The 15,578-nt window shown below is 42.8% G+C and overlaps 1 protein-coding gene across 1 annotated transcript in view; it reads right to left on the reverse strand.

Annotated features, from left to right (window-relative positions):
• Window positions 1–15,578, reverse strand: part of LOC311071032 (uncharacterized protein) — a gene marked incomplete at its 3' end in the record, with an annotated part of 144,924 nt that overhangs the window by 6,371 nt on the left and 122,975 nt on the right. Inside the window, exons 4-5 of the mRNA XM_084095244.1 lie at window positions 7,346–7,465; window positions 3,600–3,716 (exon numbers count right to left, since the gene is read on the reverse strand). Coding sequence (XP_083951370.1) covers window positions 3,600–3,716; window positions 7,346–7,465 — 237 coding nt within the window. The remainder of the gene's footprint in view (window positions 1–3,599; window positions 3,717–7,345; window positions 7,466–15,578) is intronic.

Genomic DNA, 15,578 nt, shown 5'->3' on the forward strand with positions numbered 1-15,578 from the left:
GGACCTTCTCCAGAACTCCTGGGAGCAGAGTAATCGGGGAAAGATGTACAGACGTAGCCTTGGCCATGTCCATACCACAACGTCCAGCCCCAAGGGAGCTGGGTGTGTGAGGGAGAACCAAAGTGGACCGTGCGTCGTATCCTGAGACACAAAGAGATCCACTTGTGCCTGACCATAAACCCCCCAAATGTGCTCCACCACCTCAGTGTGGAGCCTCCATTCCCCGGGCCTCAGCCCTTGCCTCAACAGGATGTCTGCTCCAACATATTTATGTAAGAGACCACCGATGTGTTGTCTGTACAGACAAGCACATGAAGGTCCCTCAGGTCTGGGAGGAATGTCTCAATGCATTGAAGACTGCCATCATCTCCAGGCAATTTATGTGCCAAAAAAGATGATGACTCATCAAAAAAGATGATGAGCAGCCTCCCATTACCACTCCCCAGCCGGTGAGGGAAGCATCTGTCGAGATAGCAACTCGATGGCAAAGAGCTCCCAACACCGGAACCTGGGAAAGGAACCAGTATTTCCTCCATATAACCAAGGCGCAGAGACATCGCCACGTGATCTTGATCGTACGAAGTGGGTTTCCCCTCTGGGAGAACCCTCTGGTTCTGAGCCACCACTGCAAGGGTCTCATGTACAGTAGGCCAAAGGGTATCACATTGGACGCTGCTGCCATGAGGCCCAACAGTTTCTCGAACTGTTTCACAGTGCATGACAGCTACACGAACGGGCGATAGTGTGGCTCGCATCGTGACTGAATCCCATACCACACCAAGGAAAGTGGTTCTCTGTAGTGGAGAAAGCACACTCTTCTTGGCATTGAGTCTCAACCCCAATTTCTTCATCTAAGCGAGGACGACATCTCAATGCTGAACCGCTAACTGCTCTGATTCCGCCAAAATCAGCCAGTCATCGATGTAGTTCAGAACGCGTAGCCCTGCAGCCTGACGGGGCCAGAGCTGCATCTACGCACTTTGTGAACGTGCAGGGTGATAGAGCTAGACCGAATGGAAGCACCTGATAATGGTATTCTTTGCCCCCAAAAGAAAACCACAGGAACTTCCTTTGTAGAGGGAGGATGGAAGTAAGTGCCTTTTAAATCTATTGTGACAAACCAGTCCTCGGATCTGATTTGAGTCACGATCTGTTTGAGTGTGAGCATCTTGAATTTGAGTTTCTTGACTGCACGATACAACAGACTAAGATCTATAATGGGACGCAACCCCCCATCCTTTTTCGGAACAATAAAGTAGCACTGTAAAACCCCGATTCTCTGTCGGGCGAGTACACCTGGCCTATAGCTCCCTTCGCTAATAGAGACTCTACTTCTTGCTCCATTACCAGAGCCTGCTCGGGATGTACTAACACGAGTAGCACCCCGCTGTAACGAGGTGGAGGAGAACGAAACTGGATTCTGTAACCTCTCTCTATTATCTGCAGGACCCATGGAGATATATTTGGCAGATTCTTCCACTCTGTCAGAAAATCTACTAAGGGTACAAGTCTCTCGAGACTGGCCCCTGATGTTATTGTAACAGCCACTTTGGTGACCTGAAGCATCCTGGCAGGAAACAACCTAACTGACAGTTTTTGAACCCCCCTAAGAGGGTGCGAGTTTGACACGGTGTCGTGGTGATACTGAGCCATGTGCTCACTGGAGACCTCTGCGCCCAGAGGCACCAAGGGTGGCGAGGTTGGCAGAACGGCCTCCTGAGGGCACCGAGGTGGGGCGGGCACCGTATACTGAGGTGTACACCGCTCCACCCCGGTCGGGGTTGCCCCCAGAGGTCTGACACCAGTGGCATCAGGACCTTGGCCAAAGCCTTTTTCACAGAAAAAACAGTCCTCAGATCCATCTTCTGCTTTAAAGGCTTCTGTTGAGAATGCCATTCTGGTCCCCAATCTTTCTGTGGGGGAGCACAGGAAATGACACTCTGCCTGTACAAGGAGTTTGTTAATGGCTGCTGCTCCGCCCAGCAGCCCCATTTACGAAGTTATAAACTCCAAACTCATTGTACACAGGAGATTGAGATGGTGAATCTTCAATTCCCTTAACTCGATGCTCAGCACATAATTTTACCATTTAATTCCTCCAAATTAAATGTAGTAAAAGATCAACCAGACAAGTTACACGGTCTGGATGAAATGCTGAACTTATACATGAATCTAAATAATGACAGTCAGATAAGCAAGTTTAAATGCAGCCCACTTATTTAATCCCTCAGAATCAAACAGCAAAAAATCAACCAGACAAGTTAATACAGTCTGTGGCTGAATATATATTTATATATAAGCTTATATAAAAATAGTTTCAACATACAATAAAAGAATCCTAAATTCGTAGCTTGCAATACACTGTGCATCTCTTTAATCAATGCATTGCATTTGTATAACCACTGGATTCTTATTGCAGTCTTTTTTTAAATAAACAGTAGCATGGGGAAACTCCCGATAGTGAACACACATCGGTAATGTTCATGAATGAACATAGCCAGTCCACTGTTATTGTTATTGCAGACCCCGTAATCTACGCGCTGCCTCAGCAAACGCGAGATCCGAGTCAAAGAATCTTTATTGACTTTCTTCCCTCAAGAAGAAAGCCATCGGGAGCAGAGCTAAACTCTCAATAGTGCAAATGTTACACGTCGGGAATTAATGAATGAACACTGTCGGTCCCCTTTTACTAGAGCTGACCGCGCATGCTCCACTCCCAAACAAACAACACATGAATCGCGTGTGTCCCCACTCGTAATGAAGCGAGGGCAGGGAGGAACACACAATCCAAAGCTGTTTGCTCCCCATACTCCTGTCTAAATATATATAATATGCTTGTGGACATGCATTGTTGCTCAGCACTCTACCTCCTCAGAGATAGACTGCTGAAACACCGGGCTCTCTAACCAGGACGGAAGAAGCCGCGGCACGGGCTTCCGATCCCAGAGAGAGAGCGCTGGATCCCCCGGATAAAAGCAGAGAAAAGGCAGAGCCCGTCTCTAACCTCTCCGCGAGATCCATTTGCGAACCCGCAATACCAACTTCCGTGCTGCCTCGGCAACACGGGGTCGGTACTGCAAGGAACGCGAGCCTGAACACCCTCCTCAAAGAGTGACAAGCGGGAACGGAGCGAGGACGATAGTAACTCGCAATGCTCGTAGTCAGCACCCTCGAGCGCTGACAGAACATGCTCCGTTCCAACCAAAACAACACATACATCGTGTGTATCCCCACCCGTAAAGACAGAGGGCAGGGAGGAACACACGATCTAAGGTTGTTTTGTTCGCCATAATATTTATGCTTGTGACAGACAACAATAAATAAGACAGACAGTATAACACAAAACGCTTGCTGAGGCACAGAAGCTAGCGCGGTTCTAAACCGGATGTCCTTTATCCTTTCCTGGTCGTCACGTCACCCGCCCGTGATGCCCACTCTCGCCATTGGACTAGTTGATACAAGTGCTTCAGACGCAATCAGGCAGAAGCGTTCCCAAAGCGGCATCGACGCATTGCGAGTTCCCTCGAAAGAGAACAAGAGTTTGTCTTCAGTGACGACATGGAGTCAGATTTAAGATTATAAACTAACACTGTTTTTACCTCCTCTAGATAGACGTCTAATCATACGCACTGTAGATTCATGTTTAATGCCATAATCCCGCAGTGTTTGATGATTCTCCAGTGTTTTGCCTGCGAAGGTCAGTCTGTAATCGTCACCTATAAAAAACAAGGAATGCGTGAGAAACATCAGTGTATAAACCTCATTAAGAGCTGAAGATGATAATTTCATCATTAAGAGGATTTTCCTGTAATTAATATAATTTTACTATAAATATCATGGTTGAAATATGGTTACTGTAGTAAATAATGGTTAATTTTCTTTGACATAAAGGTCAAATTCAACAGATGTTATTTTATTATTCAAATTAATACATTTTAAAGATAAATTCATTAATCTGGTTCACTTTGAGAGTTCAAAACTAAGAGCTCTAACCCATGTTCAGTGTGCAAATTGAACAAATAAAAGGCCTGTGCATTGACCTGTACCTGAACCTGAACTTTAACAGGGAGTCTCGGGCTTGTGAGATGATCAACTGTAACTTCACCTGAATCTGCTGTTAAAAATAAATTATCCACATGCCAACCGCTCAAACTGCACTAAATCTCTGATGTCCCCAGAGTGTGTATGTAAAGTTTTAGCTCAAAATACCCCACAGAAAATTTTATATAGCATGTTAAAACTGTCACTTTTTGAGGGTGAGCAAAAACGCTGAATTTTTGTGTTTGTCCCTTAATGGGTAACTAAACCCTAAAACCACTTTTTTTAGTTAATGATATGTAAGACTGGGGCTTTATTAATGCTGTTCATTGATTTGAGTAAATGTTTTGACATTTGGGTATAAAGTGTTTTAATTCTACAATATATTGTGTTTATGGTGCTGCCCTCTTCAGGTTGAACAGTAGCTACTGCAGTTGAATTTTCCTATTGGAAGTTGTAGGACCATCTGACGTAAGCAGGTACCAGCTCACCACGCCCTTGGCATAGGCTCAGCCCCTGGTATAAAAACATCTTGTTTCGTCAAAACCACTGTAGCGAGTTAGGACTTGAGTTGGAATTGCAAGAATTGAAAATGATCAGGATAGCATATATTAGCATCTAGTTAGCATAGCATTTATATAGTTATTTAGATTATTATAAATAAATGGGCTTCTCCAAACAGCTTGCGCTGAAAAGCAACGCAGTGCCAAACGCTGCTCCTCCTGCATGGACTCTATCACCGCAGCGGCGTCTTGATGAGAGTGAGCATATATTTTTAATCACAATTTATGTTCCTTCCTATTAGGCTAAAGTTAACCCTCTGGGGTCGACAAACCCGCCGGCGCATTTTGCTGGATTTTTTGGACGTGGCAGACCAAAGGAGATCAGGTCAGATTGTGGCACAAACTTTCGTGGTGCTGATCGAGAACTACGAGAAGCCTTTGCAGTGATGGACTCCCAATTAAAAGAGCAGTAAGCTGAGTACCAGGTCCTCTTCAAGTTCAATCCGCCTAATGCTCCTCATTTTGGTGGTGTCTGGGAGCGAGAGGTCTGCTCCATTAAAGGTGCTCTCCAAGTGGCAGTCGGAAGTCAGTCTATCTCTGAAGATGTCCTGTCTACAGTCTTAGTAGAGATAGAGGGCATTTTAAATTCAAAACCCCTCGGCAGACCTCGACGCCATTGCACCAAACATTCTTCTCATGGGGCAGCGGGATGCATCACTTCCAGAGGTGGCGTATGCCTCAGGATAAATGGGGTAGCGCAGATGGCGCCATTGTCAAAATCTTGTGGACCAATTCTGGACTCAATTTACAAGGAACTACTTACCTACGCTCCAGACATGCCAGAGATGGCACAAACCATCAGACACTCTGACAGTAGGCACAGTAGTCTCGATAGTTGATCCACAACTCTCCAGAGCTCAGTGGCCAATCGGTAAAGTGGTTAAGACTGTTGTCAGTAAGGATGGATGTGTGAGAACAGCAGATGTTCTTGTCAAGGGTAAGATGTACACCAAGCCAGTTGCTCGCCTTATTCCGTTTCCAGCCTTAGAGGACAACAAAGACTCTTAAAGAATTCTCTAAAATTGCACATTTGCTGCTCAAATGTGGGGGCGGCTGTTGTGAATCCTTAAAATTGTCTGTCTTTAAGTATAATCTACTGCTGTAGTCTATATCCTTTAAGGGTGTATTATGTAGAATACTTAATACATATGGAAGGCATGTAGTACGCAAATTTATTGGATGCTGTTTTGGCGTAAGTGACGCGTTCTCCGTTACGCATACAGAGCTGTCAGAATATGATGCATTTTTTCCACCCGTGCAGCATCCCTGAGTGCAGGACAAAAGTTATTGAAGAAAAACTACCTCCAATGCATAATTAATATGTTTATATGGTGAAACCCTGCACAAAATAAAAGGTGGAAAAGATATGATGACTCCTACTCCCTGATCAGAGTACTGCTAGTTAGAATAAAATCAAATGTTTACAATTTATTATGTCAGGTTAATGTATCATGCCAATTTCATAATCAATTCAGAGATAATCAATACAATAATATCAAATGAGTAAAAGATATAGGTTAAACCTGACATTTAGAAATACATGATGCGGAGTGCCGGCATCCACTCTGCATCACAGGCTAATTTTGAGTTACAAAAAAGCCCTGAGCCTCTTGGTGCATTTCATTGTATAGACAGATCAAGGCAGAAACCTATTTTCAAATGTAAACATGAGTTCACAGTGGGAACTTACATTAATCACCATCCCAGACTTACTGGGGGCAGAGGTTGATTTACATGGAAACATTTGCTAACAATGGGAATTTGAATTGAGTTTACACCTTCTGAGAGCAGGAGACCTTTTGCCTGGAAGACCCACCCTCATTTGTGTGCAAGTTCTCTAAACTCTTAAGAACTTTATTACCTTTTGTTTTTCTCTTTGGGGATGAGACCTTTGTACCAGTCGCACTGAGACATTTCAAATGATACCAAACATGTGTAATACTGTATGATAATTATTCACATTAAACCATATAAATTCTTGGGTGAATTCAGGTAGGGATCGGGTGAAAGGAATGTGGTGTAAATTGGGAGGTGATCAACTCAAGTGTGATCATGTCTCGAATGGGGATGGTAATATAGCAAGAGAGTTCAAATGTTGATTTCCTTTGTTTTCTCAGAAAATAGCCCTTTCTTCCAGTTTTTCCAGCCCTACAAGTGTGTGACGCACCGCACCATTAATTTCAAGGAAAAATAGACTACTGCATATTTCTGGTGTTATTTTTGTGATTGTTTGGGGCATTCTACAGCCCTTCATTAAACCTTTCAACACAGAATCCACCTCAGATTGCTTTTTATCAATAAGAAAATCGTAAAAACAGATTAATACTATCTGTTCCTAAATTCTGATTTGGTGGGCAAGGCAGACATTTGGGTGGGCTCAGCCCACCCCTGCCCATGCCTAGAACCGGCCCCGTTGTGAACACGGAGAAGCAAGACGCAACGGACAAATGACTAGCATGTCATGGCACGGAAAACCCTGAACTGTTAAAAGGACAAGATATTGCTGTGGACATTAAAACTGATTTTCTATTATGAATATAGGACTGACCTGAAGGAAAATGTTACATCTACTGTAAATGCAGGTACACTCACTCACTCAATCTCTCACAATACTCTACTCTATAAGCTTCAATGAACAATATCAATGATAACAAATGTTTACATTGCTAAGAGTGGTTGATAGGTGTTGTGTAGTGATATATAGAACCATTGGGTTACACATAACTCTGAAGGGTTCGACTTACCTTGACCTGTGTGATCGAGTCTTCTTCTGAACTCTTCAACGGTCATGTTCTCCAGTTCCTCTGAACCCACATCTACTGGTGTCCTTCCGGTAAGGGTTTCGAAATAAATTGTGCAGCTCACTATATGTGTTAATCATTCAGAAAAAGATCAACAATAACACAATTATGAAGCATAAAACTCATGAAACAGTAAAAATGCAAACAAACCAACAAGTTTTGACCAACATTCTGTAAACAAAAAAATGTACTAAGAATGTTTTGCTGACGTTCCCATTAAGTTATGGAAGTATTATTTCTGAATGTTTTTTAGAACTTTTTTTTTTAATGTGAAGGTCAGCAAAACACTTATGAATGTTGAATATTCTGAAACAAGTAGCAACATTTTACAAACGTTAAACATCCAACTAAAACATTACAGAATAAATGTTCCGTGAATGATGTATAATATTTTGTGCTGATGTTTTGAGGACATTATTATGACCGCCGCTAGCGTAGCTAGCGAAAGCGGTCATATAGGGATTGTCAAAGTTTTTTTTTTTTTTTTTTTTTGTCATCTACTGAATTTTTCGTCAACGATACCAGGGACACCGAAACACCGGGGAACATGAAATTTGGTGGGCATGTAGCCCCACTAGACTTTTACGGAAAAATTTCGTTTGGTCCCCAGGGCCACTCCCCCCCCGCGCTGGGCCCCCCCAAACCCAAAAAATGCAGTTTTTCCTAAATAACTACATGAACCGTGGCACCGAGGATGAAGAAATTTTTATGGTATGTTGGTCTTAAGGGCCCACATCAACCTAGCCCATAATCGATTGTCAAAGTTTTTTTTTTTTTTTTTTTTCGTCATCTACTGAATTTTTTCGTCAACGATACCAGGGACACCGAAACACCGGGGAACATGAAATTTGGTGGGCATGTAGCCCCACTAGACTTTTACGGAAAAATTTCGTTTGGTCCCCGGGGGCCACTCCCCCCCCCCGCGCTGGGCCCCCCCAAACCCAAAAAATGCAGTTTTTCCTAAATAACTACATGAACCGTGGCACTGAGGATGAAGAAATTTTTATGGTATGTTGGTCTTAAGAGCCCACATCAACCTAGCCCATAATCACTCATTTGTGATTTGCGCCCCTCCCATAAAAAATGAAAATGCAATATTATTCTGCTTTAATCGCCCCTATCTTCAGTGGAGATGTTCATAACTGCACCATATTTCATGTGTATGATTAACTTGACATCCTCTGGGGGTATGCTAAGTTTCGTAGAATTTCATCCATGGGGGGGTATAAAATAAATTCATTTATGTGCACATTTAGTGACTGTACACTCATCGGCCTGTAGATGGTGGTGTTGAGCGAAGGGTTGCTGGTTTAGGATGATACTGTCACTAAGGTTGCCAACTGTCCCGAATTAGGCGGGACGTCCCGTATTTTGGGCCTAATTTATTTGTCCCGTGCGTGACCTCCCGTTTCCCGTTTTTTGACAAGCTGATAAACCACTGACTGATACAACAGCAACAGCAGCAGTGCTGACCACGACACTTGAGAATGATCACGACACCTGTCATCATCCAATCACAGCTTTTTTTAATCACTGTTTTGAGACAAATCATTGTTTGATTTGCGAACATCCTCTGCCGTCTGGTCGCTTCCGCTTCAAGCCGGACTCGTCTCGCGCTAACGGTAATTTCCTTTCACTGTCCACGTTTTGATTTCGGCTAATCAATTTTGGCGAATGCAAACAACGTGATTATTGTTCATGAGTCTAACATCCAGCCACGCAAGAAAACATGTAATCTACCTGAGGGAATAATATGCTCAAAAAACATTTCTGATTATTATTAATGTTTTAAAGCTTTTAGAAAGTACATAGAAAGCTTTTGTAACATTATCTTAACTGTCACTTTTGATTCATGTAATGCATCCTTGCTGAATAAAAGTAGGCAATTACTTTCTTTATTTTTTTTCCCAAAAAATAATCTTACTAACCCCAAACTTTTGAACTGTAAGCCTAGTGTATAATGTTAAAAAAGCTTTCTATTTTAGATAAATGCTGTTATTTTGAGCTATGTTTGAAATGTGACTTTTTTCATGTATGACATTAAAATTATTTTTAGAATTAAATACATAAATAGGTTAAGCAATACAAATGTGTTTATGTCTGATAACCTTTTAAACACAAACTTAACTGCAGATACTGAAATGACGTACACTGTGTGATACAGTACAAATATTTTGAGTGTCCCTCATTTTCCTATAAATAACCACGATTGTCCCGCATTTTCCTTTTCTGAAGTTGGCAACCCTAACTGTCACACACACACACACACACACATGCAGGAATACAAACAAACGCAAGCATGCACACACACTGACATCCACACGCACAGACACACACCCATACACACACATACAAATCCACATGCACAGACACACACACAAACACACGCGCACACACATGTACGCACGCATACATACACGCACAGACACACACACACACAGACACACACATACACAAACACACACACAGACACACATGCACATACTACTACTTTTTTTAGGTATATACATAAACACGCAATACAGCCAAATTGCTCCACGTCATTTATTTTTGTGGAAAGCCAGTGCAGGCCTGAGCGGCGGTCATATTTTGTTATCTAGTTATGACCGCCGCTAGCGTAGCTAGCGAAAGCGGTCATATAGGGATTGTCAAAGTTTTTTTTTTTTTTTTTTTCTGTCAATCTACTGAATTTTCCGTCAACGATACCAGGGACACCGAAACACCGGGGAACATGAAATTTGGTGGGCATGTAGCCCCACTAGACTTTTACGGAAAAATTTAGTTTGGTCCCCGGGGGCCACTCCCCCCCCGCGCTGGGCCCCCCCAAACCCAAAAAATGCAGTTTTTCCTAAATAACTACTTGAACCGTGGAACCGAGGATGAAGAAATTTTTATGGTATGTTGGTCTTAAGGGCCCACATCAACCTAGCCCATAATCACTCATTTGTGATTTGCGCCCCTCCCATAAAAATGAAAATGCAATATTATTCTGCTTTAATCGCCCCTATCTTCAGTGGAGATGTTCAGAACTGCACCATATTTCATGTGTATGATTAACTTGACATCCTCTGGGGGTATGCTAAGTTTCGTAGAATTTCATCCATGGGGGGGGTATAAAATACATTCATTTATGTGCACATTTAGTGACTGTACACTCATCGGCCTGTAGATGGTGCTGTTGAGCGAAGGGTTGCTGGTTTAGGATGATACTGTCACACACACACATGCAGGAATACAAACAAACGCAAGCATGCACACACACTGACATCCACAGGCACAGACACACACCCATACACACACATACAAATCCACATGCACAGACACACACACACAAACACACACGCGCACACACATGTACGCACGCACACATACACGCACAGACACGCACAGACACACATACACAAACATACACAAACACACACACATACACACACACACAGACAGACATGCACATACTACTACTTTTTTTAGGTATCAGCCATATACCCGATTTACCAATACCCAATGTGTTATGCTTGGGCAGTATACTAATGACGTGGGTGGGACATGTTTCATGCCATGTTAGATCACATCCTGAGAGTCTACGCTTTCAGAAAATATATAGTTTATATAGTTGAATCAGTTTTCTCTTCATGGTACAGACCAAAATGTATTATGTGTACACTTTCTTCACCTAAATCCATAAAATCCCATTAATTTCAATGGGACATTTACTTAAGTGTTCTACTAGGTACAGTGGGAATGAGTTTAATTTTGTTAACATTGTTTTTTTAAAACTCTGGGACCAGGGCTACAAGATAAAACCACTTTTTTGGGGAAAAAATGTTTTTTATTTCAGTAAAACACAACAAACCCATGCCAAAGTCAGATAACTGACTTTTACCATCAACAGGCACCTCAACCGTTTGGTAGAGGTTTGTATAAATTGAATGGGAGGGTCCTTTGAAAAAAACACACAGATTTTTCATACTTAGTATGTATAAGTATAAGTATATATACTATTTTGATCCCGTGAGGGAAATTTGGTCTCTGCATTTATCCCAATCCGTGAATTAGTGAAACACACTCAGCACACAGTGAACACACAGTGAGGTGAAGCACACACTAATCTCGGCGCAGTGAGCTGCCTGCAACAACAGCGGCGCTCGGGGAACAGTGAGGGGTTAGGTGCCTTGCTCAAGGGCACTTCAGTCGCTTTTTACTGTTAACCACTGTTATGGATGTGACGTTTTCACATTATGGATGTTAAGTGTCTAAACTAATGACTTTTGATATAAAACTTAAATAGTAATGGCAAATAATTACAAAACTCTAAATTATCCATGATCCACAGGAATACTCCAGACAGTCTTTTAAAATATACAACTTATATACATAAACACGCAATACAGCCAAATTGCTCCACGTCATTTATTTTTGTGGAAAGCCAGTGCAGGCCTGAGCGGCGGTCATATTTTGTACCGCCATGCGGTACATCTAGTTAAACACCAGATAACTCTGAACAAATGTGTAATGTTACTGGAGGAACGTTTGATCATAACTTTGAGAGAATCTTTCCAGAACGTTCCCTGTTAGTATAAAATACTGGTTAAAACTGTGATCATAAACTGACACTTGACTGCTGTTCCTCTGTGGGGTTTAATCGTGTAACAGATATTAATAATGACAGAAAATAATACAATATACATTCAGTTTAAGAGCAGAATTCACTTAAGAATTATTAATAAAGCACTTGATCCAGTAATACTAATACTTTCTTTTCTATTCTATTAATAAAAAAATAAAAATACTGCGTTTGATTAAACTGAGAAGGGTCAATAGCACTTGCATATTGTTGTCCTACTGTTAGTTTTTGTTCTCATTTGTAAGTCGCTTTGGATAAAAGCGTCTGCTAAATGAATAAATGTAAATGTAATATAAAATCAGATCCTATAAATAGATCTTTAAATAATTATGTTATAACTACATTCATAATCTTCATAAATATATTAATACTGTGAGCTGATCAGTTAAAGTGTGATATCATTTAAACTTACTACCATATACTAATTCACTATTCTATTTTAATGTCGACCTCTTAAAATAAAATATTTCATTACACAAATTAATTTATAATAAACACCTCATGGAAATATGAAAAATATTGTAAATGTTCCTCTTGTTGATATCGACCCATCAGTGCATGTTATTATAAAGAAGCACAATGTTTATCTTCATAAACTTTCATCATAAAGTAATAACTTGATAACCTGAAACAACTTTTCTTTCCTGTTTACTGTAGTGCATAAAAATTCTCGGTAACACTCAGGGCCCTATCTTGCACCCAGCGCAATTGACTTTGTACACCGAAGCATGTATCATTCCTATTTCTCACCAGACGCACAGCGGACTTTTTCCTCCACAGACGCAAATCGGTAAACTAGGGAATGAATTTGCGCTCCCGGGGGCGGGATTTAACGCAATTACACAGTATCCGTTTTTTTCTGTCACCCGTTGACTAGCGTTGTATGGTCACGCTCTTATTAATGTGAATGCTTTTAAACCATTCAAGCGTGACAAGACTAAAGAGCTGTAAGTCCTGCCTATTATACACAACCCACAGAAAAGACGCGCGTCAGTATCGAGTTCTCTTTCGGGCTTGAACAAACCATAACACATACAAATTATGACAAAATGTCTGTTTTGTCGAGTGTCCTCATGTCTTAAATGATTTAATTAAAGTCTTAAATGAAAATAGAGATTTGTGAGAAAATGGGACGCGTGTCAGATTGCGTCTCTGTCAGCAGCGGCCGGTCTTAAAGTGTCATAGTGGACGTTATTGAGTGCACTTATTCAATCCCACATTGCACTGCATTAACGAGTGTACAGCTAATGTACGCTCAACGGCTGTCCGAATTCGCTCACTCCTTTTCATTTACTCCTTCAAGTGAACAGTATTAGTGGACTAACGTAGGGAATAGGCCTAACTTAGTGAATGAGGGTTTAGGGGGCGATTTTGGATTAAACCCATGATCTCAAGCAGTGAAAACTAGAGGACACTTACCGTTTTGTGGCTCTTTAATGTGTCGTGACAAATTGCCTCAGTTAAAGCCAAGTTCAAATCGACCGACGTTAATCTACTAACTCTCCTGACTGCTTTGTTGGACAAAAATGGTGGATTTTGATTGGTCAGACTCAGATCGCATGTCAATCAAACTCCTTGCAAAGGATGAATTGACGCTAATTTGAAAGTGAAAGTGAAGTGCACACTGCCGCACCAGCTTTTTATAAGCGATAAAAATAAGCGAATCCCCCGCCCCGCAATAGAAATTAAACATCCAATACATGTTTAAAAATAAATAGAAATAAATAACATGAAACAACGAAAAAATATTTTTTGTCATTTTCAGGAAATCAGGAGGTAACATAATGAAACCATAATCTTTTTTAACAACAGCAGTTTTAGCAGCTTTCTTATTAGCTAATTAACAAAGAGAGTCATAGAATAACTTTAAATCAACACAGAAAAGCCAAAAATTGGGCTTAGAATCAGTGACTTTACATTTATGGAGATGAAACTGGCCACATAGAGTTAGAAGTTTTAATCTGTCGTCCATCTCTTTTGACCCGGAGTCCTAAATCAAAAACAGTACATTATTTCAAAAATAAAAAGTTTGTTGTAAGCAGAGAAAAAAAAAAGCCAAGCTACATCTTTCCAGAACTCCTTGTCACAGTGTCTGGTTGGTGTTCATTGTTTGGACTGCCTTTGTATGGATTTTTGACCCTTTGCCTGGATGACTTACGATTACGGATTACCCTATTCAATTTGCACTTGGATCTATTTATTTGTGTGTGTGTGTCGTGACAGAAGGATTCCATCAAGATCCATATCCGTACATTCGTATCCTTCCCCCTAGCACTGCAGAGGAGCGGAGGGGACGACTCCATAATCTGACGAATCTACGTCAGCAGGGCCAGTCGGTGGGTGGTATATCTCAGCTTTTTTGGACTCTCTCAAGAGGCATGGGGTATAATGATACAGTATTGAAGGATCTTCTTTATAGCTGCCTTGATGAACCTTTGCCTCAGTGCGAGATGAAGGGACTTGAAATCCTGGACTACACCATCGCAGCCAATGGGCAACACCAGCTAAGCCCGTCTCTCCAGGCAAAATGGCCGCCATGCCCTTGCAAGAGACTGTAGCACCTCCAGAGGCGGCAGAGGATGCTGCAGTGCTTCCAGAGGCGGAGAGCTTGATGCCACCATCTAGACATCAGAAACTGAGGAAGAGAAGGAAGCAAGCGTCCCCGAGCAGTCCGCTGTGATTCCAGAGACCGGCCCCAAGCAGTCTGCTATCGTCCGGGAGGACCCGACGTCGAGGGTCTCAAGTTCTGTGGTCCGGGAGGATCCGACTTCGGGGGTCTCAAGTTTGGTGGTCCGGGAGGATCCGACTTCGGGGGTCTCAAGTCCAGTGGTCCGGGAGGACCCGACGTCGGGGGTCTCAAGTCCGGTGGTCTGGGAGGATCCGACTTCGGTTGTTCCAGAGCTGTCCACTCTCCCTGTTGCACCCCCAGTGGGGGCCAAGGAGACTGCGACACCGCCACACTCTCGTAAGCGGAGGAGGAGGAGGAGGAAGGCGTCTCCTATTCCACAGGGCCTGGAGCCCATCCCCAAGGACATCACCCTGCCGGCACCAGCCCAGCGCCTTCCAGCACCACCTCAGTGCCTCGCCCTGCCGTCGCCACCCCAGCGTCTTGCCCTGCCAGCACCGCCCCCAGCGCCTCGCTCTTCTAGCGCTGCCCCAGCGCCTCGCCCTGCCAGCACCGCCCCAGTGCCTCGCTCTGCCAGCACCGCCCCTGTGTCTTGCCCTACCGGCTCCACCGACGCAACCTACCAAGCCAGTGCTTCTTTGTGTCAGTTCTGCCGATTCAGAGACTTCAGACAAGATGGCCACATATGCGCCTGCGTCTGTTCCTGCGCCTGTGTCTGTTCCTGAGCCTGTGTCCGTTCCTGAGCTGGTGTCCGTTCCTGCCCATAATCACATAGCCGCTCTCAAGAAAATTTTGCGGAGGGGCAGTGGGTTCCTTTATAGGACCATGGAGGCCACCTGAACTGTCTAGTCCACCCTGGCCACCTGAACTGTCTAGTCCACCCTGGCCACCTGAACTGTCTAGTCCACCTGAATGGTCTAGTCCAC

Source organism: Abramis brama (genome assembly GCF_963993115.1).
Source record: "Abramis brama genome assembly, chromosome: 20".
Taxonomy (NCBI): domain Eukaryota; kingdom Metazoa; phylum Chordata; class Actinopteri; order Cypriniformes; family Leuciscidae; genus Abramis; species Abramis brama.